Here is a 25,761-nt window from a genome sequence, read left to right as displayed (position 1 = left end):
ATTTTTTTTTCAGTAGAATTTCTAGAGTTAGAGCCTCATAAAAGGGGCTGTAACCTACATCATGAGTTGAACATTCAACTTTTCATTAATAAAATCTCTGAGTTTATTTTTATTTTTGTGAATTCAAGAACTGCTCGTGGCTACTAGTACCTATCTCGTTTGGAATGTTAGTAAACTATTATCTTCGTGAATTCTGCTATGTCACCCCCGCCGTCCAATTCCGTCAATTATAATGGATGAAGCTAACAGAATGCGTTAAACTTTCTTTTTTTTAGTTTTTACTTTTAAAAATTGGTTTTAACTCTTTTTTTATTTTAGTACTAGTAAATAAATATGCAATAAATTTTTTTCCTTACTATTTATAAAAACTACTTTTTATTACGTTTGGCATTGCTCTTCGATTCTTCTGTTAAAAGACTGACGGATAGTCCCCACCGCATGACTATTCAAATCTCACTCACTCTGTCTCTCTCTCTCTCTCTCTCTCTCTCTCGGCTGCTGATCTTTGTTGCGTTCAAGATAATTGATTGCAGTAACTGTGGTGATCTGCTCTCTCTCTCTCTCTCTTGTGTGTTCCTGCGTCGAATTGTAGCTAGGCTTGAAATCATTTCTGCTATATGCTTTCGTTTTTCTGTCTTTTGGCTATTAAGCTTGCTTTCTTCTTTAATTTACCTCCTCTTGTTCAATTCCGATACATTCGCTTTCATTTCGTTCTTGCTGCCTTTTGGTTTTCCATTTTTTTATTTTATTTGAAGTACCAAAGGAGAAAAGGCGGAAAAAGAAAACTAGATCAAAAGAAGTGAGAGATGGCTGAAGCACTTGCTCTTACCTGTTTGGAAAAAATCGTAGATTGCTTGGTCGATCCAATCAAACGCCAATTTACTTACATGTGCTGCTTCAATACCAACATCACGGAGCTTGAAACTCAATTGAAAGAGTTGGAAACAACAAGACAAGATGTTCAAATGGGGGTGGATGAAAACCGTAGAAAGGTCAGAGTTGTTGGACGTACTGTTGTGGCTTGGCTGACTAGTGCGAATGAGGTCACGACTGAGGTTGAGGGAATTATCCAAGACAAGGACAAAGTCAAGGAAGGGTGTTTAAATGGGTGGTGCCCCAATCTCAAACTGCGTTACTCGCTGAGCAGGAAAGCCTTGAAGAAGACCAAGGTTGTCGTTGATCTCAAGGCTGATGGCGTAAGGTATACTCAGACTCTGCCATCTCACAGCCCACCTCCTGCATGCTTGGAGACCATCACCAATAGAGATTTTATGGGGTTTGAGTCTCGAAGGCTTATTATGGAAGAAATCATTAAGGCTCTGAAGCATGATGAGATCAACCTGATTGGGGTTTGCGGGATGGGAGGTGTGGGCAAGACAACTATGGTGAATGAAGTTGCAACAAGAGCAAAAGATGATAATCTCTTTGATGAATTTCCAATAGCCGTCGTTAGCCAAGAGCCAAACCTAACCAATGTCCAGGCTTGCATTGCAGACACGCTTGGTTTGAAAAATATTCGTGACATGGAGAGCCCAATAGCGAGAGCTGATCTCCTTCGTAAGAGACTTTTACAGGATAACAAGAAAGTCCTTGTTATACTGGATGACATTTGGGCAGAATTTGACCTAAAGGCCATGGGAATCCCTTTGGAAGGTGCTGATAAGAATTTCAAAGTGCTTTACACGTCACGGAATCGAGATCTATGGCATGATCTACGATCTAAAAAGGAGATCCCCCTTGAAATCTTGTCAAAAGACGAAGCATGGCAACTATTCAGGGAGAAAGCCGGTGATTCAGCTGATGCTCCGGATTTGCAGCCGATAGCCAAACAAATTGTGGATGAATGTGGATGTTTACCGCTTGCTCTTGTACTTATTGGTAGCGCACTTTCGAAAAAAAGTGAGAGAAATTACATTAAGGAGATATGGAAAGAGATGCTTGATCGGCTAACTTGTGCAGGAAGCACTCCTGCGGATAAGGATCTGTCTTCACGTCTAGCGCTAAGTTACGAATATTTAGAAGATGAGCAAGCTAAGCGTCTATTTTTGCTTTGTTGCTTATTTCAAGAGGATGAAGATATCAGTATTGAAGATTTGGCTAGATATGGATTGGGTTTATCACTTTTTGATGCAATAAATGAAATGGAAAAAGTAAGACGTCGAGTTTTTCTTATTGTTGATGATCTTAAGAGCCGTTATTTACTGCTAGACAGTGAAGAAGTAGAAAAAGAGTGCGTAAAAGTTCATGACGTAGTGCGCGATATGGGCATATCTATTGCATCTAAAAATAAATTTGCTCTAGTAATCCATGGTGAAGTATCTGAGTGGCCAAAGAAGGACACGTATGAGCATTATACTTGCATCTCGTTGATATCGAGTAAAATTACAGAGCTTCCGAGAGGATTGACATGCCCAAATCTTGAGTTTTTGCTGTTGGATTGCAAGAAACTTAAGGAACTACCGTGTAATTTTTTTGAGGGGATGGGGGAACTCAAGGTTTTGGTACTCAATAATTTTGAGGGCATCCTGTCACTTCCAACCTCCTTGAGGAACCTTCACACGTTGTCTCTTTCAGATTTCGATGGCAAGTTGGATAATGTATCTGAATTTGGAGGACTCTTTAGTCTGAAAACTCTAAGCTTTTGCAATTCACGGATGGAAGAGCTACCAGAAGAAATAGGGAAATTGGTTGACTTAAAGTTGTTAGATTTGACAGGCAATGAACTACTAAAGAGAATACCGCCAAATGTCATATCACGCCTGGTTGATTTAGAAGAACTATACGTCGGCTTCCATGGCGAATTTAAGGATTGGGAAGGAGAAGGCAAGGAAGAAGAAGGAAGAAACGCAAACCTACAAGAGTTAGAGTTCTTGTCCAATTTAAATACCTTAGAGATCGTTATAAGAAGCGATGTACTTATTCCAAAAGTGCGAATATTTAGCAAACTTAAAATATACAAGGTTATTATAGTCCAGGATGATGACAAGGAGATGGATGATGGCATCAGGGATGAGGAGCTCGGAGTTGAGATGTATAACTTATTACGTAAATGCGAAAGGGTGTTTATGGTCATATCGTCGATTCCGATCCCTTTAAATCGCGGAGGAATTGATTTGTTGTTAAGGAGTAGTGATTGCCTAGTTCTTGAAGGGAAAGGATGCAATGATTTGGTGCAAGCGTTACTACGCCGGGATGGGGTTGATGGACTCCAACAATTGAAGTTACTGGGAATCGGAAGATGTGATACACCAGAATGTCTCGCCGATACAATGAATCTGGTCCATCTACCTATTGCTCATGCTCCTGCTATTTTCCCCATCCTGAAGGTATTAGATCTCTTTGGGCTGATGAATTTAAGAGAGATATGCGGCGGCCCAGTCCCAGCGCGTTCCTTTGGGGAACTAACTTTTATTCGAATCCATAATTGTAAAAGATTGAGAAATCTCTTCCAGCTACCAATTGGAGGATGTCTTCCTCAACTCAAACGTCTCATCATAAGCTCCTGTGGTATGATGGAAGAAGTTTTTTGGAAGGATCAACAAGAAGATGTGCATGCTGCAACCAACCGAATCGAGTTCCCGAAGTTGGAAGTCTTGAAGCTTGTGAAGCTACCGAGTCTTGTGGGTTTCTGCAGAGGGAACGACCAGATTGATTTCCCTCAATTGAAAGAACTATATCTCGAAGATATACCACAGGTCAACCTCCTCTTTCACAACAACGGTAATCTGTCTTCCAATTCAAAGCGAAATGACGATTTCGGCTTCCTATCTCTTTTCCCCGAAAAGGTATGTGCCTATTTTTTCTCTCTTTCCCTTCTTTTAATTACCAGTATATTTTATTTATTTCGTTATTTCATTTCTTTCTGTTGCAATATGAATATAGAGGCAATAGAGACTTTGAGAATTTTGCATAACTCCACTATAGCAGTTTCAACCCATCTAGTCCACTTCTAAATTTTATAATCCACTAAGTCCACTAATAATTTTAATGACAAAAATACCTCACCTAAGAAACAAGGGCCTTGTTTGGCTAACACAAAAATGTATTTTTTTTCATTTTTTTCGTTTTAGTTGCAATCAAGCCGCCGCCGCCGCCGCCACTGTCGCCGCTGCCATCATAACACATATAACGTCATGTGTAACAAAAAACGTAATTTTGCATTTTTATCGATTTTTTTATTGAACCCGCTACACTTAACATTTAACGTTATATATGTGACAAATTTCTCTTTTTGTTTTTTCCTATTTTTCTTGTATTAATTTTTTAACGTTATATAAGTGATAAAAATTTCCTAACGTATAACATTATATGTGTGACAAAAATTTTCTAACATGCAACATTTCTTTTTGGTTTTTCTTGTTTTTATTCTTTAACGTTATATGCTGGTCCATACAAAATACATAATATTATATGTGAGTTTTTGAATATCTAAATATCACAAACAAAAAAATAGAACATATAACATTAGATTTGAGCTTCTGCAGCTCTGAATCTCACAAAAAAATAGAACAGAATATATAACATTATATGTGAGCTTCTGTAGTTCTAAATCTCACAAAAAAACATACTCCCTACGTCCCTTTTTAAGTGTCGTGTTTCGTAACTCCAACTTATTAAAAAGACATCATCATTACACCTTTCACATCAACTTTTTCCTCCACTTTCCCTACTTACCCATCATCATTACACTTTTATTCACTAACTTTTCAAAATGAAATCTACTTATAGGGACAAAATAGACAATGCACCAACTTTTACCCTCCTAACTTTACAAAATGGATACTTATTAAGGGACAACCCAAAATGGAATACTGGACACAAAAAAAGGGACGGAGGGAGTAATATATAACATTATATTTGAGCTTCTGTAGTTCTAAGTCTCAAAAAACATGACATAAAATTATATGTTCTCAAAACAACTTCATATCTTTCCAACAATATTATTTATCTCAAAAAATAACATTATATGTTTACATATCATACCACCATTATTCTTGTTTCTAGTCGCGCCTTGAATCCCAAGTTGAATGTTGATGAGGCCACAGAAGGTTGAGCTTTATTTTTTCACCGTTTCTTCATTAAAACCTTCATCGGATCCTTCAAAATTTTGATTTTCTGCCCCCGAATAGCATTCCCATAACCTCTATATCTACATATATACATATTCAAAACAACATAAACAACATTAATATATCTCAAAAATGAGATATAATATTATATGTCTAACCTTAGAAAAAACACATATTACACATGACAGAAGTTCACATAAAACGTTATATCCTCCGTTGTCTATCACTTATTGAATTGGTCTGCGCAGCGGCCTCTTTGACTTGCTTCTGATAATATATGGAGATATTCATATGTGCTTTTGAGAGGCCATGATAAAATCTCATATACAACGTTATATGCTCTTTATGCAAATTGAAATAATTTTTTTTATGTCAATACAAACTCATATATATATATATATAATGTCATAATCATATATATGTATATATGATCACAAATATTCTCATATAACCATATGTTCTTTTTATTAAATAACATAGAATATTTCTAATTTAGAATGTTATATATAACAATATAACGTTATATATTATTATATATCTCTCTAACTGAGAATGTTTTAAAAAAGTGACATTAAATAACAACAAAAACACACAAAAATATATAATTTGTGACACGAAAAACACACATATAACTTTATATATTTTTTCAAAAAACATAACCTGTTCCAACCTTATATGTCTAGCCCTAGAAAAAACACACATATAACTTTATATATTTATTCAAAAAACTCTAAATATATCAGAAGCAAGTCGGAAAGGCCGCTGCGCGGACCAAATCAATAAGTGATTGATGAAAAGTACAAATATAACCTTATATATTTATTCAAAAAATTCAGATCTACACACATATAACCTTATGTATTTATTCAAAAACCTCCAAATCTGATGATAACTGGACACGGGACAAACAAAAGACTGGATCAACATTTTTATAATATTATATTTTTTACTTTTACTACTCCAGATTTCTCTCTAGTAAAACAAATAAAAAATCGGATTAACCTTTTTAATACGATAGACAAATCAACTTTAAAGCACGTTTATGAAAAAGTAAAATAACGTTATATAATTGACTAAAACTACAAATTCCACACACATAACAAGTCGAAAATCCAAATTCGTTCAAGATTAGTGCAAGAAATAGACTATAACTGCATCTAGAGCAGTTCAATGCACGAGGGCTCATACACAATTGTGTCCAGAAGTTGTGTTCCGAGACTCTTCATAAACAAAAGGTAGAAAAATACCGTACTTGCTGGACGTTTGGGGAAACAGAAGGTTGATTTGAGTTCCTCAGATCATCTCCATCCAAACTCAGAAATATTAAAGCCTTGGTGCCAGAATCCACTGTAGTTACTGCCAATCAAGGAAGAAAAAAAAACAAAGAACGCCCAATTAGTTTTCTGTTTGGTACGTAGCCGAGAAAATACAATAGGAAGAGGAAGAAAGGAAGCTTTCATCTGTTTCTCATTCTTTCTGTTTGGTAGCCGATAAAATACCTTGATATGACCAGGTCTTGAGGAGCCTCTCGATGAGTGAATTTGGAGGTGGACGGTTCACCAAGGGAGGGGAGGAGAGAGAGAGGGGAGGCTCAGATCTTTTTTGTGATCTAGGGTTTCTCTCTCTATATGTTATATAAGAGCGTTTTTTGGTCTTGAAAAATATATATTTTTAAATAAATTGGAGTTATTAGGTTATATAACTATATTAGTGGACTAGAGGAGTTCTGAAATTTAGAAGTGGATTTAGTGGGTTACAAACATGCTATAGTGGACCTCCCACCAATTTTTTAGACTTTTTTTAGGGTTGACAATAGTGCAAAAGAGAATTCGAATTAGGTTGGACAATATTACTCTTAAGTGCTTGTAGCACGTGGTAGAACCTTAATTTCCTTAATTTTGGCACTCACATCAGTGAAGGCTTTGCGGTGTTGAGTATAAATAATAAAGTTGTCACTATCTCTAACAACTTAAACTTTTAGATGGGTTAACTGTTAACAATCTAATATGGTATCAGAATAGGCAATAGATCCTGCATGTATTTGAATCTCATAGTCTAGCTAATGTTAAAAATATTTACACGTGTTTGGCCTGCATATGGAAAAAAGTCTGACTACACATGAGGAGGCTTGTTGAAGATATACATAATATAATTGTTCCTTTGTCTTACAGCATTCACACGCATATATGTGAAGTAGATATATGATTATCCCTTTTTGCTATACAAAAAAAGGAGGCATGTCAATAGATTTTGCACTAATAATTACTTAAAAAATTGCGCATACGAAACAGTAGCAGATGGAGACCAGATATATAGAATCGGTTCCCTCTTAGTACCATAACAATTAAGGAAAAAAACACCTTAACAATTAAGCAAGACCTTAATTTTTTTTTTTCCTACTCCATTTGCGCATATGGGATGTTAAACTTTCGGGTTTTAGCCATGATTTTTTAAGGTCGCAACCATTGTATAGTTTATTCAATAAATCTAAGGACACATATCTTGTACATACACTTTTATGGGGCCCGCCTCCGGTCTCACCAATATGATCCGAACCGTTCATTATTTTTAAAATAATGTTTTAAGAGTTTCTATAAAAAATCAACTCGATAGGATATCGGTAAGGGCTTTTTCATTTTCAGAAATCACAGGGCGAATCAGACTACTTCACTCTATGATTTCTGAAAAAGCCCCTACCGAAATCCTATCGAGTTGATTTTTTACAGAAACTCTTAAAAAATTATTTTAAAAATAATGAGCAGTTCAGATCATATTAGTGGAACCCGAGGTGGGCCCATAAAAATGTATGTGCAAGTAGCATGACTATTCATTAGATAGATTCTCAAACAGGTGTGTTGAATTTCGGGGCCACAATTTATGAATTAGCGAAAAAAGAAAAGGCACTATAATAATCTGATACTTCCAGATGCTTTCTTGTTTTGGATAAACTTATATAATTCAACGGCTGTGATGGTCTTCGGCTTCTAAAGATACAAAAAATAAAAGGGAATTGATATTGCCACTTCATTTAATTTTCTCTAACCGGAATCCCATTCACTTATAAAACAAATTATCTATTAGAGACACAAAAAAATACCGTTGGAAGAAAACGGAGCGACAAAATCACTCCCCAAGAAAAACATAATAATTGCATGCACTGACCAAATGAGTTGTTTGCAGGTCTCACTACCTAACCTGGAGGTCCTCCGTGTCGACAAACTTGAGAATCTGGAAAGACTAGGACAGGGTCCACTTCCAGTGGGGTCATTCTCAAAACTGGAAGAATTTACTGTGAAGTTCTCCAACAAACTGCTCTGTGTTATTCCATCACAATTCCTTCCGATGCTGCGAGAGCTTCAGGAACTCACTGTAGAAAGTTGCAAATCACTGGAGGTAGTCTTTGAATTGGAAGGGTTGGAATCTAATGAACCAAACCCAGAGATTTTATCTCCACTGAAATTTGTCAAATTACGCGAGCTACCCAAATTGAATTGCATTTCAAAGAGAGATCCCGTGGGCGTCAAGTACATTCAGACTCTAGAGATTCACAACTGTAATAGCTTGAGATATGTGTTCGCACCTACCACGACGAAGAGCATCCCGCAACTTTGTGAGGTGAAGCTATCGAGCTGCAAGATGCTGTCAAGAATTGTGGCAGAGGAGAATGGGTTGGGTGAAAGTTCAGTGGATAAAGTTGAGTTCCCTCAGTTGGAACGTTTGGAACTTCTTGATCTTCCAAACCTTTTGAGTTTCTTCCCGAATGTGAATGTGAATGGGAATACTACTGCTCTGGCAAAATCAACTAACTTCTACCATAACCCACTGCAACCTCAGCCTCTCTTCAATGAAAAGGTAAATGGAAGAAGTCGGTCAATGCTATATAAGGACACTTTTTAGCAACTAATTAAAGTCTCCTAACTTTTTACTATTATGAGTTATTTTGAAGAGAGTGTCTTATTTACGGAGGTGCTGTAAATAGTTTGTTTACAGCACCAACCAATCACTATCATCCAAAAGTGTTCTGGACGATCCGGATTTTAATGAAACTTTTTCGGGGAAAAGTTTCACTCTTCCCCGGAAAAGTTTTATTAATATCCTAACCGTCTAAAAGTTGAGTGCTGTAAACACTTATTTGTAGCAACTCCGTGAACAAGATTCTCTATTTTGAAACTAAGTGATCTTAACAAAATCATAATGCTTTGCAGGTTGCAATTCCTAGCTTGGAGTATTTGGAACTAAGTGGGTTGGAGACACTAAGTGACCTATGGTGCAGTGAACTTCCGACCAGCTCATTCTCCCAACTGAAAACACTCAATGTGAGAGGTTTCACGAATTTGAGAAGTATGTTCCACCCTTCCATCGTCGGAGGTCTTGCGAATCTCTCAGAACTAGTCATTAAAGATTGCTCAAAGATGGAAGGAGTAGTTTACTGGGAAGAAGAAATAGAAGATGGACAAGGAAGAAAAGTAGAGAAAACTTTGTTTCCTCTGTTAAGAAAATTGGAACTTAGTAATCTACCAAACTTTGTGAGTTTCTTTCTGAATGTGAATGTGAATACAACTACTCCGGCAAAATCAAATGACCACCTCTATAACCCAATGCAACCTCAACCTCTCTTCAATGAAAAGGTAAAGTGGAAGAAGTCAGATAGTGCTAATGACACTTTTGAGCTACTCAGTCTCCTAACCTTTTTACTATTATGAGTTTTTTTTTAGACTAAAGTGATTGTTAACAAAATCATAATGCTTTGCAGGTTGCCTTTCCTTGCTTGAAGTATTTGGGACTAAGTGGGTTGCAGAATGTGAGTGACCTATGGGGCAGTGAACTTCCAACCAGCTCATTTTCCAAACTGAAAAATCTGCAAGTGACAGATCCTGCAAGTTTGAGAAACAAGATTTGCATAGTGTGGATTGATGATCTCAATAATACCACACAAGGTTTGGAAGAGGTACGTTTGCCCATACTTTGACCAATTCTTTCTACACACTATGACAGGCAGCATATCATTTTCTTGCATTTTGTCTTCTCCCATATACTGCAATTTTAGGTAAATATAACTGCAAAAAGAGAAAAAGAACCATGCAAGCTTCAATTCATTCTTTTTTACATAGATCCTCTCTATTCAAAAAGGGATAATTAGAACCTTTTATAGAACTCATTGGCAACGTTATATATCTGTGTCAAACGTCGCGTTGATTAGGTATCTGTTGATTTGATTTCGAAAGATATATATCATGGAAAGAGGAGCAGTACTGGACTGGACCCCATTTTTCTCTACAAAGTTCGGCAACATATCCTCTTCTTGCATTTTTTTTCTCTTCTTCTTTCATAAGCTGCAATTTTTAGCTAACTTTAATGGTAAAAAAGGAAAAGAATCATACAAACTCCATGCTGTCAAAAAGTATGTCTTCCCTAGAAAACAAAAACTTCCTCCATCCCAATAGGTTGGTCCCTACGAAACTATGTGCAATTTTTTCAAGCTTCAAAGTATGTGTTCGCGAAATAAATTTTTGTGAAAATTGGTTTTTTTTGGGAGTAAATGAAGATTTTATTGAACCAAAGGACACAATATCAAAGGGGCATACCCCCATAAGAAGCAAGAAAGATCCCAACAACAAAAACATCTATAATTAGAATCTATAAAGACCCATTAGCTATTCATTTTTCATTTTACACAATTCAAAACTAGTAAAAAAAAAAACCTGCAGACATCCAAAATGTGACTAGGCAGGCGCCATAGATCACGTATGGCCCAAATTTTTTTTTTTTGAACGGTCACAGATGGCCCTATTGACCTTTACCCCAAGAGCTAATGCAAGTTTTGATATCGCCTCCATTGTTTGGACATCAAAGTTTCAATGTTGGAAAATACGTTTGTTTCTAAAATAAATAGAGAACTTATTTGATAGACTTTGATGAGATCTTTTGAACAGTGCCAAATAAATTAAAAAACTATTTTAGTGAATACGTTATATGTACTAACAACGTCTTCATAGGTGGGATAGTGATGGTGGGGGGAAGCCTTGGTTTGTTTGAGTGTATACAATATAGAAAAAATCATTGGGGATGGTGATGACTGGTAAGGATATTGATCACATTTACTAACAATATCCTTCAACGGGGGGGATAATGTTTTGCATATCGATCACACATATATTGAGAGACGAACGTGAGTTTGCAAAAAGGATCAGATAGAGCTGCGATAGTAGAATATGTTAGACTTGTCCCATATCGCCCATCTAAGCCACCCAAACTTGGTTAATAAAATCTAGAGGCTACTCCACCTATTGTCAATTGGTTTTAGGTTAGAACCCTCCAAGAAATCTAACAGAATAGTTGAGTCGGTGGATCGAGGTAGTAAGGATTCGGGATGGAGGATCATAAAAGCCAGAATAAAAGAGCGCATGAGCACTGGTGAGATACAGACGAGACAAGATGAGATTATTTAGTGTTCTAATAAGAGGTTGAGCACATAACAAACTAGATTAATATCAAGGAGATTTTGATATCCTTAATTGATTAAAGAACCAGCTGAGAAGCCAGGATGAGAGAGCACAAGGGTGCTGATTGAGATCCGGGGCGAAATCCGGATAAGTTGAGCCAGTTTGAAAAGTCACGATCGGACCTTGAGATCTCAAAGTTATAGGCTAGATTGAGAGAGTGCTTAATTGGGCGATGGTTGGGATTGTGTACGAACTTGGAATGGTTAACAAAATTCAAGTGATATGAGATGGAGACTGACAAGACCACTCTCCCGCGAGTGTTTTTTTTTAAGGTGACATGAGACTCAAATATTTGAAGGCATTGTCAAAAAGATATGCTTACTAATTTCTTTGTTACTCGTCATCATGGCCATACATTACCCTTTAAGCATGTAAGCTGGAAGCTAGTAAATCAAACAGAGTTTTAAAGGTAAGCTAAATATATTTTTGAACAGCAAAGGTAAGGTAAATATAACTCGCATCTAAAAAAATTGACTCAAATTTGTCAGAAAATGTGTTTGCAGTCTTTTGTTTTTGATTTAGGAGAATATAAAGTTGAACTCATGAAAACAAACTCGAATTTGCATTCGGTATGTAAAAACATCCAGAGACAGAAAACGTCTATGTGAAGCCATTTCGACTCAATATTTGTCTATTTCGAAATCAATTCCGATGCTAGTTCAAGAGGTGTTTTATTGATGCCCTGAAATTCTCATTGCTAAATTACCAATCCTATGAAACAATTGACAAGAAGAGGAGAGTATCGGTATGAGCAATTTGCTGCCTTTCTTTCTTAAACAAAACGTTGCCGATACAAATAAATAAATAACTTTTATGCCTAAAATGGGTAATTGGTAAAATGTCCAGTTATAGTAAATTGGGAAAAGTTCCAGAGACAATCCCAATTGTCAAGGTTAAGTCAGGAAGATCACCATATGTTTGAATTAGGTGCCATTAATATTGGCATCACCAGTGTGGGGAGTGGAGCCGAAAACCGTGGTGATATTGGTTAGATACACTTTGCTGGTGGCTATGTGCTCCTCCTATCCAGAGTTTCCTAGGTGAGTACTGCTATAACTCTACATACATACCCCGGCCAGGATTGTATGAAACATGGCGATGAGTCATAACGCCCAGTAATTAAGGGGAAAAACCCTCTACCAATATCGCAAGGGAAAAAACCTCTATCAATATCCTACCCGTATATACATACCCAGAGGCCGGTAACTAAAAGTAAGGCAAAACGTACAGGAAAGAGCATAGATGATGATAGTGTGGAATTTCTATGTTCGTTTGTTGTGTTTCGATTGTTGTTTTTAACAACAAAAAAACAGATTTTATTATTCTCATAAAAAATTTACAGATGATGGTATGTGGAATGTCTATGTTCGTTCGTTGTGTTTTGATCCTTTTTTTTACCAACGAAAAGAGAGATTTTATTAGTCTCCTAAAAAATTTTATAGAGATTAAATGATTAATAGGACTCGAGACATTAAATGGCATCACAATAAGGAGTAAGCATCCCAACAAAAGGCACTCATTCTCCCCTCTAATCATATGCCGCCCAAAACCCAAAAGACAAGGTTGGCAAGAGGCCCAGAGAAAACACCCCAACCCCGGCCACCACTTCCTCCTAAACCCAACACCTCTACCTCATTAATCTAGGATCCTTCCCCCCTCGGCCAACATGGCTCTGTACTGCACTTCATCAATTTCCTCCAAATGAGAATCTTACTAATGACTTTCCCTTCATCACCATCGTAAACTCTAGTTGCCATGCCAGACAGCACAGACGGAGCCGGGGTGGCTCTACTATTTTTCGAGGGTTCTGGATTCAAAAAGTGCTCTAAATTAAAATTGTATATCTTTTTGCATATAATTTGATATTTTGCTAACATTGTCCACACTGGATCATTTGTAGAAGGCCAGAGTAAATGAAAATTCACTTAAATTGGTAAGAAAGTAGAATATATAGCTCAATAACATTCTGACCAAAATAAACATATTTATGCATTTTTATCACCGCTGAGCAAAAATTCTTCAACAGCCCCTTAACGGGGTGCACAAGGTGCGTCTCGGTAATTCCACTTCACACTTTTGGTTTCAAGATTTACCTAATGAATGATGATTGACTAACACATCTGCATCTAGGTTGCTGGACTACTCTATTATACAAGTTACCACGGTAATGGTGTTTTAGCACTTGGGAGTAATGGTACTATGACGATGTGGGATTGGCCACGTGGGACGAAGGTAATCTCAAGTCTGGAGTTGTTTCAGTACTTAATTACATCCTTACCTATTTCATTTCTTGTATTTGTGGTTATTTTTTAAGTAGAGACTTCTAAATTCCGTGAGGTTGTTTTTGAAGGTCACTACCAGAGTTCTTCCAGCCAGTTGTCGTCTTGCTATGACAAATGATGTGACAGGTGTCAACCTCGAGGAAGCAGTGCCCTGCATGGCACTCTCAAAGAATTACAGTTATATAATTTCAGCTTGTGGTGGAAAGGTTTCATTTTATAACACACTGGAACGCAGTGTATGTACTGCCGTTATGAAGGATTAAAGCTGAGATTTTTTTAATGAGTTCCGCCGTTATGAATGATTAAATTAAGCTGAGATTTTTTTTTGGAATGTAGGTAGAGAGAACGTTTATGCCACCTCCCCCAGCTTCAACATTCCTGGCATTTTATCCTCAAGGCAATAACATCATAGCCATTGGAATGGAAGATTTCACAATCCGCATATACAATCATTGGAAGGATGAGGTAATTAATTTCTATAATCATGTGAGTCCAATCAGATACGTTTATTGCTCATGTCAATCAACAATTGATACATCTTGCCTTCTGTAGGTAAAATCAGAATTGAAAGGTCACGAAAAGCACATAACTGGCTTAGCTTTTTCCACCAGTCTTAACATATTGGTTTCATCAGCAGCTGATGCTCAGGTACTTGCACCTTTTAGTTTCCCTAATTTTCCTTTTCGTACTTTTAATGTTATTGATTTGTGAAGATTCTTTCTTGGTTTGTGTGGGACAAAAATTTATTTAAACAAGTATTTTATGGTATACTAGAATTTTTGGAATCCGGGGGGCTGCTACTAACAGCGCCCAAACGACACCGGTTTCACGCCATTCCCCAATTCCAAACTCAACCCTTAAGCCTCTGCAGGGAAAAAATGCTTTATTGAATTTTTATTTTATTTTTTGTGGGACTCATTCCAGGTCCTACAAAAACGATTTGATGCGTAAGTTATTTTTAAAATATTTTTTTACGGGTGAAACTGCCCTTACCGATATTGGATTGAGCTAATTTTTTTAGGAACACATAAACAAATATTTTAAGAATAACTTGCGGTTTAAATCTTTTTTGTAGGACCCGTAATGGGTCCCACAAAAATCAAAAAAAAAATCAACAAATGGTTAAGGGTTGCCCAACGACTCTCTACTATCCCATAGTTTCCACTATTTTCTTTCTTAGTTTTTCCTCTTTTATACACTAATAGTAGTTAACATGCGTTGGCAGCTCTGTATTTGGAGCACAGATACATGGGAGCACTTGAAATCAGTTTCAATACAATTGTCAGCTGGCAAGGCTTGTAACAGCGACACAAGAGTGGAGTTCCACTCTGATCAAATCCGTATGTTGGTATCTCATGAAACACAATTAGCAATATATGATGCTTCCGTGATGGATTGTATTCGTCAGGTAGAAATCACACCTCATTCTTTTAGATTTCGTGGTACAAACTTTAAACCTAATGATATTTATTTTGCTTGCAGTGGGTTCCGCAAGATGTCCTTCTTGCACCTATTTCCTTTGCAGTATACTCTTGTTACAGTCAACTTGTTTACACTTTGTTTTGCGATGGAAACATTGGGGTGTTTGATGCAGATAGCTTGACACTTGCATGCTGTATTGTGCCATCCGTATACTTGTACCCAGCAATTTTAAGTGGGTAAGTGCATCATCAAGGCCCTCTCCAGAACTTTTTTATGTTTGCCATGAAATTTATTTATGGAGCCAACAGAGGATTTTGTTTTTCATTTTTGTTTTCCTCATTTTCGTTGGGTGGGGCCATGGACACCTCCAAATGAAGAACACAATGCTAGATATCTTAAACGCCCAATTGTCCCAGTTTTCAGTCATTGCTGTTTTAATTTTTTTCAAGAGATGTTAACCTACCCGAAAATTTACTTTTAAAATTGAGGAAATGATGCATTCTCTCTTTCAAAGCCCACATTCGAATTCAAAGACATTTCTTCCATCTTCACTTTTCTATCACATCCTGGTTGCCCTTGCCCCAGATCAAAGGGCGTAGAGAAATGGATTAAAGATCACAATGCTGGTCTCTTTCTCAGAGGTGGGTGTCACGTGACACCGCACTTTCCGAGGAACAAGATTTTTTTTGGTAGGAACCGATCTTGGGATCCCACATAACTAAACAATCCGAGCAGTTCATTGTGCTTAAAGCATATTTTAAGGATCCTTAGCAAAAAATTTATTCAATCGGATATCAATAAGGACTGATCAATTCATTCAATTATTGATTCCTATGAATTTAGGGACCAAAAATTAAATTAATAAATCAACCGCTTATCAATATCAAATTGAGTTACATTCTTACAAGTATCATTGAAAAAATATTTCAGACAAAATTAATGACTTTGATCATTTATGTGAGGTCCCTTGGTGAGTCCCACACTCCATCTGTACACTACTATCAATACCTTTTTGGTGGTACCTATAGTATTCACGCTATATTTGTGAGTAAAATATGAATTTCTCTAGTATTACGAATATAGGCCTAGCACTGATTTTGTGAAGAAATAAATAAATATCTAAAAGTATGTTAGATAGTATATTGGGTTAATTTATTTGTGGTTAAATTATGTTAATTTCACCACCCATCTTTAAATATTGGCTCTCTCTCTCTCTCTCTCTCTCTCTCTCTCTCTCTCTCTCTCTCTCTCTCTCTCTCTCTCTCTCAACACATTGTTTATAAATTGACATGCTCCTTGAATTGCATACCTCACGGACCAAACTATCTCCACTAATTCTTGGTTCTTTTTGGAAGCATTGCAAACTTTGAATGTTACCAATTTGTCGTGTACTGAACCCTCTCCCTTGCAATATGTTGCAGAGGCCAAGCTTTGTACCCTAGAGTCATTGCAGCACATCCGAAGAAGCCCAACCAGTTCGCCATTGGGTTCACAAACGGGTTTGTTGTACTTATGGAACCCCAAGAATCAGACGGCAAGTGGGAATTATCTCCAAGTACTGTTGATAATGGGATGCTAAATGATAGGACAACGTCCTCTTCCAACACAAGCAACCACACAATTGATCAGGTTCGGAGACGAAATTTTTTGTATTTCAAAATAAACATTTTCTCTCCTCTCCTGTGTGTATTTTTTTATTTTTTATTTTTACGGTTGTAGACTCAGTTTAAATCCTCTTTGAGTCCCTTTATCACCGCTTTATGGGTCGAACTTGGAGTTTTAGAACAGGAGAAATCTATGGTACGCCCCCTTAAAAAGGGTGTACGGTACATACCTTTTACATTTGCTTTTGGTTTTGTTACGTTTGACTATGGTCATCGTTACGTTTGATTTTTTCGATCTTAAAAAATCGTCACTATTCGGCCTACGATATGTTTGAGTTTGGTCATTGTTGCATTTGAATATGGCCAGATCAAACTCAAACGTATCTGTGAACTGAAACGTAATGAAGATCATAATCGAACGTAACAATAACACAACCAAATGTAACAAAACTAAAATCATAGGTAAAAGCGTACTATATGCCGCTTTTTAAGGGGGCGTAAACATCTCGGTTAAAAATTTTCTTTTCGGATTTGGTTTTATTCTTCATCATCTATTCTTGCTATTGTTTCATACAATAGGGCTTTACTCATAGAATTTTGTTTCGTAAATATACTAGTGGTGTCGCTAGCTCCTTTTAGCCATGTGGCCCAATTCCCAACATTGGTTGCAGATTTATGTACGTATGACGTGTGTGATGTGCATATTTATTTTAGAAGACGAAAAAAAAAAAACTTGGAGTTTTAGAAAGGGAGAAATCTACGGTACACCCCCTCAAAAAGGGCATATGGTACACCCTTTTTACGTTTGATTTTGGTTTTGTTACGTTTGACTATGGTCTCATCGTTACGCTTGATTTTGGTTTTAAAAAATCTGTCACTATTCAAAGTGGCATTTGTTACGTTTGAGTTTGGTCATTGTTACGTTTGATTATGGACATACCAAACTCAAACATAACTGTGAACTCAAACGTAACGAAGACCATAATCGAACGTAACAAAATCAAAATTGATCATACATAAGGGTTTTTCTGATGACATAATCAAAATTGGATAATCAAAAGTTGCCACCTCATTTTTTGGTTATCCATTTAAGGGGTTGTTAAGTTTAGGAATGTGAAGTCCCACAATAGTCCATAATCAAAAATACATTTTTGGGAGGGAGAGAGAGAGAGAGAGAGAGAGAGAGAGAGAGAGAGAGTAAATATAAGTGGGTGAGTCCATTGATAGTGATAGGAGGTAGGAGGAGAGAGAAAGAGAAATAAAAAAGAGAGTGTAGAACTCTTTAAGCAATTGTAAAAGTACCAATAACTGATATTCCATTCTATTTTTGCAGCAAAATAGATATCAGTGTGTTTAAAATTCTAGGAAAAGAGTGTTTATAGATCGAGCAATCCAATATGTAATTTTTGGTATGTATAATGAATGACTTTTCAAAGGGTCTACTTATAAATGTATAGACATCCTTTTTATGAAAGGTTATGTCTTTAGTAGACACACATTAGGAATGGTCACGTCTTTCGAAGACACTAGTTAAGAAGAATCATGTCTTTTAAAGACAATTAAATAGCAAAGATCATGCCCCTTTTATGTAAACAATTAATTGGGAAGAGTCATGCCTCTTGGAGGCAATCCCATGCTTCATATCCCTTTCCAACAACTACATCTCTTCCAAATAAACACATCCTAGTTTATGGGTGTTATAACCATTCGCATAAAGTCACAACGCATGTCAAAAGATGTTGCAAACTTTGACATAAACTCTCTCAAAATCTTTTTAGAAAATTCCCAAACCGAAACCCACTTATTATTTTGAAAATCTCTAACAAAAACGAATCCATTTACTTTGATTAAAACCCAGCAACAAATTCATGGTTTCCATGGAGCAGTCCCAAATATTGCGATGTATGCTTTCTTATAGCCAGTATCAAAAAACATGGAGTAGAATTAAGATATGTTTCTCAAGGATTTTTGCACGTAGATATAAAAGGTTCTGTACGTTTTCCATAAAAAAGCAAAACAACGCCCTGGCCATGTGATCGAGATGCGCGGGCATGCTAGGATCACGTTTAGTTTGAGTGTAGAAGACTGACTTTTGAATAGGTTAACTGTGTGCAGTATGTCAAATCCACCACCAGTTTTTTTTTGCCCCACCGGAGGACTTTACAATTTTCTCAAGCGATGGTGCTCAAACGTAAAGAACACCGTTGAAAGGGGAAATGCTTGATTAGCCGCCCATGTGTGGGTTGGCTTGAAGGAAGAAGAAGCAAAATGAAACTTTGCTTCAGCCGTCGGCGTTCACATTGAAGTGTTCACACCACTGATTTCCCTATATATATGTGTACCATTAGCAGTGTTTAAGTGTGGGAAAAAGAGTGAGATAGAGAAGGCAGAGACGTGAGAGGGAGCCCCTTTGGCTCCTCCCCCGGGCCCCACCAATGGAAGGAGTTTTAGTGACAGAGTTATGTAATTTTGTTTGAGTCTGATTAATGAAAGAGTAGCTAGTGTTTGATTGTTTGTGTTCTCTCTTACCCACCAACAGTTGCAACTAATTGCATGAAAGGAAAGATAAGTGAAGATGCTAGACCTATGGTAATTGAACTTGATAAAGGAAAGACATTTGGTTGTGTGGTCGGGGACCTCTTCTTTGACTCTGATTCTTGCTTTTATAGAGACCAATGGCAGTTGCAAAGGAAACCTTGCACGAGCATAAAACCGCATCCCACATCAGCACGTCCTTCCATTTGCATGTTTTCGGTGGTTAACATCTGCCCATTACACCATTAATTGATTTCTTGCACTGGTTACGGCCACCTTGTGTCCCATTTCCTTGGACCATTTCAAAAGCTCCATGTATCCACTTTGCTGCCTATTTTTATGGAACAAAACCGACCTATTTTTCACCAAATATTGGCTGTATGGCACTTTAACATTGGCGGTCATTTTTTAGTACAAACATGTTCCCAGGTGGAAACTGATGCTATGTTGTCTTGTCTTTCTCTAGAATGGAGATGGTCCTATGGCTAGAAGCATGGAAAAGCCAAAAACTCTAGATGATGTTACTGATAAATCCAAACCCTGGAAAGTGGCCGAAACTCAATGCCAGCTTGTTGTTATGCCAGACAGCACAGACGAAGCCCACAAGGTGCGTCTCCGTAATTATAGTATTGCACATTTGTGGTGTCAAAAATTCACCTGTTGACTAACACATCTGTATCTAGGTTGCTCGTCTTCTCTATAGGAATGGTTGTGAAGTTTTAGCACTTGGGTGTAATGGTGCTCTACGGCTGTGGAGGAGGTATTCAAGTAAAAACAATCAAAGTGGGAAGGTAATCTCAAGTTTGGAGTTGCTTCACTTGCACCCATTTCATTTCTTGTATTAATTTGTGGTTATTTTTTAAAAAGCGACTTCTAAATTCCATGAGGTTGGTTTTAAAGGCCGCTGCCAGCGTTGTTCCACAGCAATGGCAACCAGCCAGTGGTCTTGCTATGACAAATGATGTGACAGGTGTCAACCTCGAGGAAGCAGTGCCCTGCATGGCACTCTCAAAGAATTACCGTTATATAATTTCAGCTTGTGGTCGAGAGGTTTCATTATTCAACATAGAGACTAACAGGGTATGTTTGCAAATGACCATATGGCCCATTTTAATGAGTACCGCCGTTATCAAGGATTAGAGCTGAGATTTTTTTTTGGAATGTAGGTAATGAAAAAGTTTATGTCACCTCCGGCACCATCTTCAACATTCCTGGCATTTCATCCTCAACACAATGACATCATAGCCATTGGAATGGAAGATTCCACAATCCGCATATACAGCATACACAATCATTGGGAGGATTGGGCAGAATGGGTAATTTATTTCTATAATCATGTGCGCGGAGCGGTTCTGGGGACCCATAAAAACAACACCTCAAAAAATATCTCAAATCTCAATTTCATAGTTTCCGATCAAAATTTAATAATCCGAATTATTACAATGTGTTTAAAACGTGTTTTTAAGGGTATCTCGAGAAATCGGCAAAAAAAAAAGAAGACAAGAAATGGCTTGATCAGTGCAGTTTTTCATAATTGCCGACAGAAAATGTTTTATAAAAATTGGTCCGATCAAGTCTTTTTTGGTCATTTTTTTTCCAATTTCTCGCGTGTACCCTGAAAAACATGTTTTAAACACATTGAACGGTTTGGATCATCAAAATTTGATCGAAAATTATGAGGTATTTTTTTACGTGTTCCCGGAACCGCCCCGAATCATGTGAGTCCAATCAGATACACTTACTTCTCACGTCAACGAACAATTGATACACCTTGCCTTCTATAGGTAGGATCAGAACTGAAAGGTCATGAAAAGCGCATAACTGGCTTAGCTTTTTCCACCAATCTTAATATATTGGTTTCATCAGGAGCTGATGCTAAGGTACTTGCACCTTTTAGTTTCCCTAATTTCCCTTTTGGTACTTGCTTTGTTACTGATTTGTGAAGATTCTTTCTTGGTTTGTGTGGGGTAGAAATTCTCTATAAACATCTACTTTATGGTATAGAATTTTTGGTTCACATCATTCAACTACCATTGCTTGGAAGAACAGCATTTTATGTCCTTATGTTGCTTTGTCTAATCAAGAGTTTGCTCTTTAAAGAAAAAGTATTTGAACTTAACTCGACACATGGATACGCCCATAGTTTGAATCCTCCTTTCAAATCTTGGATTTTTCTCTTTCCAAGCTATTAGGTATAGAATTGCGTGTCTGGTGTTGAGTTGTAGGGGATTCCCTTGCCTTTCCAACTACTATGAAGCCTGTTTAGCAACTTGGTATACATCTCTCAGTTGTGGTGAGAACAAATTAAATGGGCATTTGTCAGCCTTCTTTGGCTCGAGACGAGCTTTGTTTATTGAAGTAGGGGGAGTGAATTGAAAGGTACTTCTGCAAACTGGTTAAAAAATAAGACTGTTTGCTAAGCAACTTCCACCCTTCCTATGAAGCAGAAATCTTTTAATCTTTTGATCAACTGTGCATGCATACCAAGACGATTTGTCTCTTCGTTGAGCAGAAGTCTTTTAATATGTCTCTTGTGTCGCCCAAACTCTCTGTGTGTCTCTCACTTCTTTTTTCCCCTGTTGCCCAACGACTCTCTACTATCCACTTTTTTTCATTTTTTTCTTTTTCCACTTTTATATACTAATAGTTAAAACGTGTTTGCAGCTCTGTATTTGGAGGATAGATACATGGGAACACTTGAAATCAGTTCCAATACAACTGCCAGCTGGCAAGGCTTGTAACGGTAACACAACAGTGCAGTTTCACTCTGATCAAATCCATTTGTTGGTATCCCATGAAACACAATTAGCAATATATGATGCTTCCAAGATGGATCATATTCGTCAGGTAGAAATCAGACATTCTTTGCTATATATTGAGATTTTAAATCTAATGATGTTTATTTTGCTTGCAGTGGGTGCCACAAGATGTCCTTCCTGCACCTATTTCCTTCGCGGCATACTCCTGCGACGGTCAACTTGTTTACACTTCCTTTTGCGATGGAAATATTGGGGTATTCGATGCTGATAGCTTGACACTTACATGCTATATTTCGCCATCCGCGTATTTCCCAACGTTGTCAAGTGGGTAAGTGCATGCATCATCAAGGTCCTCTCTAGAACTTTTTTACGTTTGTGAAATTTATTTATGGAACCAGGGGAATTTTTTTTTTTTCATTTTTGTTTTCCTCATTTTAATTGGGTGGGGCCATGGACACCCCAAAATGAAGAAAACAACGTTAGATATCTTAAAAGTCCAATTGCCCCAGTTTTCAGTCATTGTTGTTTTTATTTTTTACAAGAGATATTCACTCGAATCACTCCCGGCCTACCCGAAAGTTCACTTTCGAAATTGAGGACATGATGTATTCTCTCTTTCAAAGCCCACATTCATATTTCTTCCAGCTTCACTTTTCTATGATCACATCCTGGTTGCCCTTGCTCGAGATCAAAGGGCGTACAGAAATGGATTAAAGATCACAATGCTGTCCATATTGTTGACATGCTGCTCTCTAGCACTCTCAGAGGTGGGTGTCACATGACATCGCACTTTCAAAGAAAAAGATTTCTTTTGGTAGGAATCTATCTTGGGGGTCCCGTATAAATAATCCGACCACTTAATTGTGCTTAAAACATATTTTTAAGGGTCCTTGCAAAAAAAAATACTCAGTTGGATATCGATAAGATCTTGTCAATTCATTCAATTATTGATCCCTGTGAATTCAAGGATCACAAAATAAACTAATAAATCAACTATTTATCGATATCTATTTGAGCTAAATTTTTTAAACTATCCTTAAAAAAATGTTTCAGACAAAATGAACGACTTAGATCATTTATGTGAGACCTCGAGGTGAGTCCCACACTCCATCTGTACTCTTATCACTTCCTTTTTTGCGGTACCCATAGTTTTTATGATTTATTGTGTGTAAAATATGAATATCTCTAGTATTACAAATATAGGCCTAGCGCTGATTTTGTGGAGAAAAAATTAAATACTTAAAGGTATGTTAGATAGTATACTTGGTTATTTATTAGTGGTTAAATTATGTTAATTTCATCACCCATCTTTAAATTTTGGCTCCGCCACTGCAAGCGCTCTCTCTCTCTCTCTCCATTGTTTATAAATTTGACATGCTCCTCGAATTGCATACCTCTCGGACCAAACTATCTCCACTAATTCTTGGTTCTTTTTGGAAGCATTGCAATTTTGAATGTTATCGATCTAGCACATAATGAACCCTCCCTTGCAATATGTTGCAGAAGCCAGGCTGTGTACCCCACCGTTGTTGCAACACATCCGTGGAAGCCCAACCAGTTTGCCATTGGGTTGACAAATGGGTCTATTATACTTATAGAACCCCCAGAATCAGAGGGCAAGTGGGGATTATCTCCAACGGTTTATCATAAAGGGATGCTAAATGATAGGATAGCATCCTCTTCCAACACAAGCAACCACAAACCTGATCAGGTTTGGAGACGAAATTTTTTGTATTTCAAAATAAACATTCCTTTAAAAGGGCGTATGGTACACCCCTTTTACGTTTGATTTTGGTTTTTTTATTTTTGATTATGTTCATCGTTACGTTTGATTTTGGTCTTAAAGGAGGAGGAAGTGGACGTGGACAAGAAAGTGGAAGTGGATTTGGGCATGGACAAGGATGTGGACGTGGATGAGGACGAGAAGGATCAAGAGGAAGTAAGTTTTACATGCATTATAGTTTTCTAAACATTTTATTCATATAGTTAAGGGTAAATTTTCGTAATCGTCCCTCTAGTTTTACGACTGTTTCAATTTCGTCCCTCTAGTTTCAATTGTCTCAATTTCGTCCCCGTAGTTTGTTTTACGTTCTAAATTGGTAAAATCGTTAACACCGTTAATGAAACTAACGGAAAAATATGATTAAAAAAAGTAAGTGCTCCAATTTTCAATCCGGTTGAACCGGTGCGAAGATCTTATTTTGTTGATCATTTTATCCTAGATGGTCGTAATGAATTTTTGGCTCTAAGGCCTTTCAACGAGCACCCGAAAACTCTTTATTTAGTTTCAGGGCTCTCTTAGGGCGCTCGTTGAAAGGCCTTAGAGCCAAAAATTCATTTCGACCATCTAGGATAAAATGATCAAAAAAATAAGATCTTCGCACTGGTTCAACCGGATTGAAAATTTGGAGCACTTAATTTTTTTAATCATATTTTTCCGTTAGTTTCATTAACGGTGTTAACGATCTTACCAATTTGAAACGTAAAACAAACTATAAGGACGAAATTGAGACATTTGAAACTAGAGGGACGAAATTGAGACAACCGTAAAACTAGAGGAACGACTATGAAAATTTGCCCTATAGTTAATTGGTAAATAATATTCTATTTTCTTTACTTGGTCGTTTATTAATGTTTCAGCTTGAAGAAGAAAGAAAGGACGACGAAAATTAATGATGGTGCTTAATATCTTTGTTTGCGTTATTTTCAGTTTTAAGGAGGAAAAGACAATAAGGAGCTAATGATGGTGAATCGGTGATGACACAACAGTGAAGGTTAAAAAAAATCGATGGTTCAAGTAATGATGGTGCTTAATATTTCGTTGTCTTTTGTTTATTTTGCATTTTAGGATTTCCAGTTTGGACTTATATTTCTTTCTTGTACTAATATTTTCGTTGTAGCTGCTATGAAAATTGTGCATTATTAGTGTTGGTAAGCATGAAAAACTATTGAGCCTTATTTAGAACATTGTAACAATATTTATTCATTCGATTGTAAAATATCCTTCTTAAGGTGTTCTAATCTTAGAATTTTGTGCCAAGAAGAAATGATAAAATCGCTTCATTGCGTGTGATGATTCTCAGTAATACAGTATAGAAGACTTTGGCTATTGTTTGATTACCCTTTCGTTTTTGTGTTCTTAATCAAGTTATCTTACATCTTTATTCTTGAACTCTACGAAAATCAAGAATTGTTGTGTTCTACGTCTAGGGAGTATATAATTGTGTGAAAGCTCAACATCCGGGAGTATATAATTGTGTGAAAACTCAACATCCTAGACAACCTTAACCTGTCAGTTGAAAATCAGCCTTTTCATTTGTCGTTCTCATAGGTGATGAGACGTTATTTAACCAAAATTTTGAATTTTCTTGTATTTGTGACACATTTTAATTTGACACTTTTGCCCCCATGCTACGATTATCTATCTTACATACCATGCCAGTTGGGTTCCAAGTCCAAGTCCATCGCCGAAGCCGATTCTTTTGGCTTTTCCTTCATTTTTGTTTCTACTTTTTCTCTGTTTCTTGTTTTTTTTATCTTTCGTTCAGATCTTTTTAGGTCCTTTGTTGTATCTGTTTAGACTATTG

General features: G+C 36.9%; 1 protein-coding gene and 1 long non-coding RNA gene across 3 annotated transcripts; one reads left to right on the top strand and one right to left on the bottom strand.

The window, feature by feature from the left end:
• The first annotated feature begins 444 nt into the window (after window positions 1-444).
• Window positions 445-25,247, top strand: LOC131316902 (uncharacterized). Of its 2 annotated transcripts, XM_058346419.1 has the most exons (22): window positions 445-3,740; window positions 3,771-3,785; window positions 8,250-8,921; window positions 9,275-9,697; window positions 9,823-10,017; window positions 13,703-13,804; window positions 13,923-14,090; window positions 14,191-14,319; window positions 14,407-14,502; window positions 15,080-15,262; window positions 15,337-15,512; window positions 16,698-16,905; window positions 19,882-20,022; window positions 20,099-20,206; window positions 20,283-20,495; window positions 20,582-20,731; window positions 21,200-21,295; window positions 22,080-22,262; window positions 22,330-22,502; window positions 23,678-23,885; window positions 24,021-24,113; window positions 24,885-25,247. In XM_058346419.1, exons 1-22 carry the CDS (start codon window positions 807-809, stop codon window positions 24,888-24,890), a joined length of 6,672 nt encoding a protein of 2,223 aa, XP_058202402.1. In that variant the 5' UTR covers window positions 445-806; the 3' UTR covers window positions 24,891-25,247. The 2 variants fall into 2 exon arrangements, 1 of the variants encoding a protein (XP_058202402.1); XR_009197317.1 differs by lacking the exons at window positions 21,200-21,295; window positions 22,080-22,262; window positions 22,330-22,502; ... (1 more) ...; window positions 24,021-24,113; window positions 24,885-25,247 and having other exon boundaries at window positions 445-3,785; window positions 20,386-20,495; window positions 20,582-20,724.
• LOC131316910 (uncharacterized) lies at window positions 4,865-6,726 on the bottom strand. The gene is made up of 3 exons (XR_009197320.1): window positions 6,569-6,726; window positions 6,322-6,425; window positions 4,865-5,149 (listed from the first exon to the last, which is right to left on the bottom strand). It is a non-coding gene; the product is annotated as an uncharacterized LOC131316910 (long non-coding RNA).
• Window positions 25,248-25,761: the final 514 nt, after the last annotated feature.

Source organism: Rhododendron vialii, chromosome 2a (assembly GCF_030253575.1).
Source record: "Rhododendron vialii isolate Sample 1 chromosome 2a, ASM3025357v1".
Classification (NCBI taxonomy): Eukaryota; Viridiplantae; Streptophyta; class Magnoliopsida; order Ericales; family Ericaceae; genus Rhododendron; species Rhododendron vialii.
The sequence above is the reverse complement of the archived record's forward strand: the minus strand, read 5'-3'. Positions and strand labels throughout refer to the sequence as shown.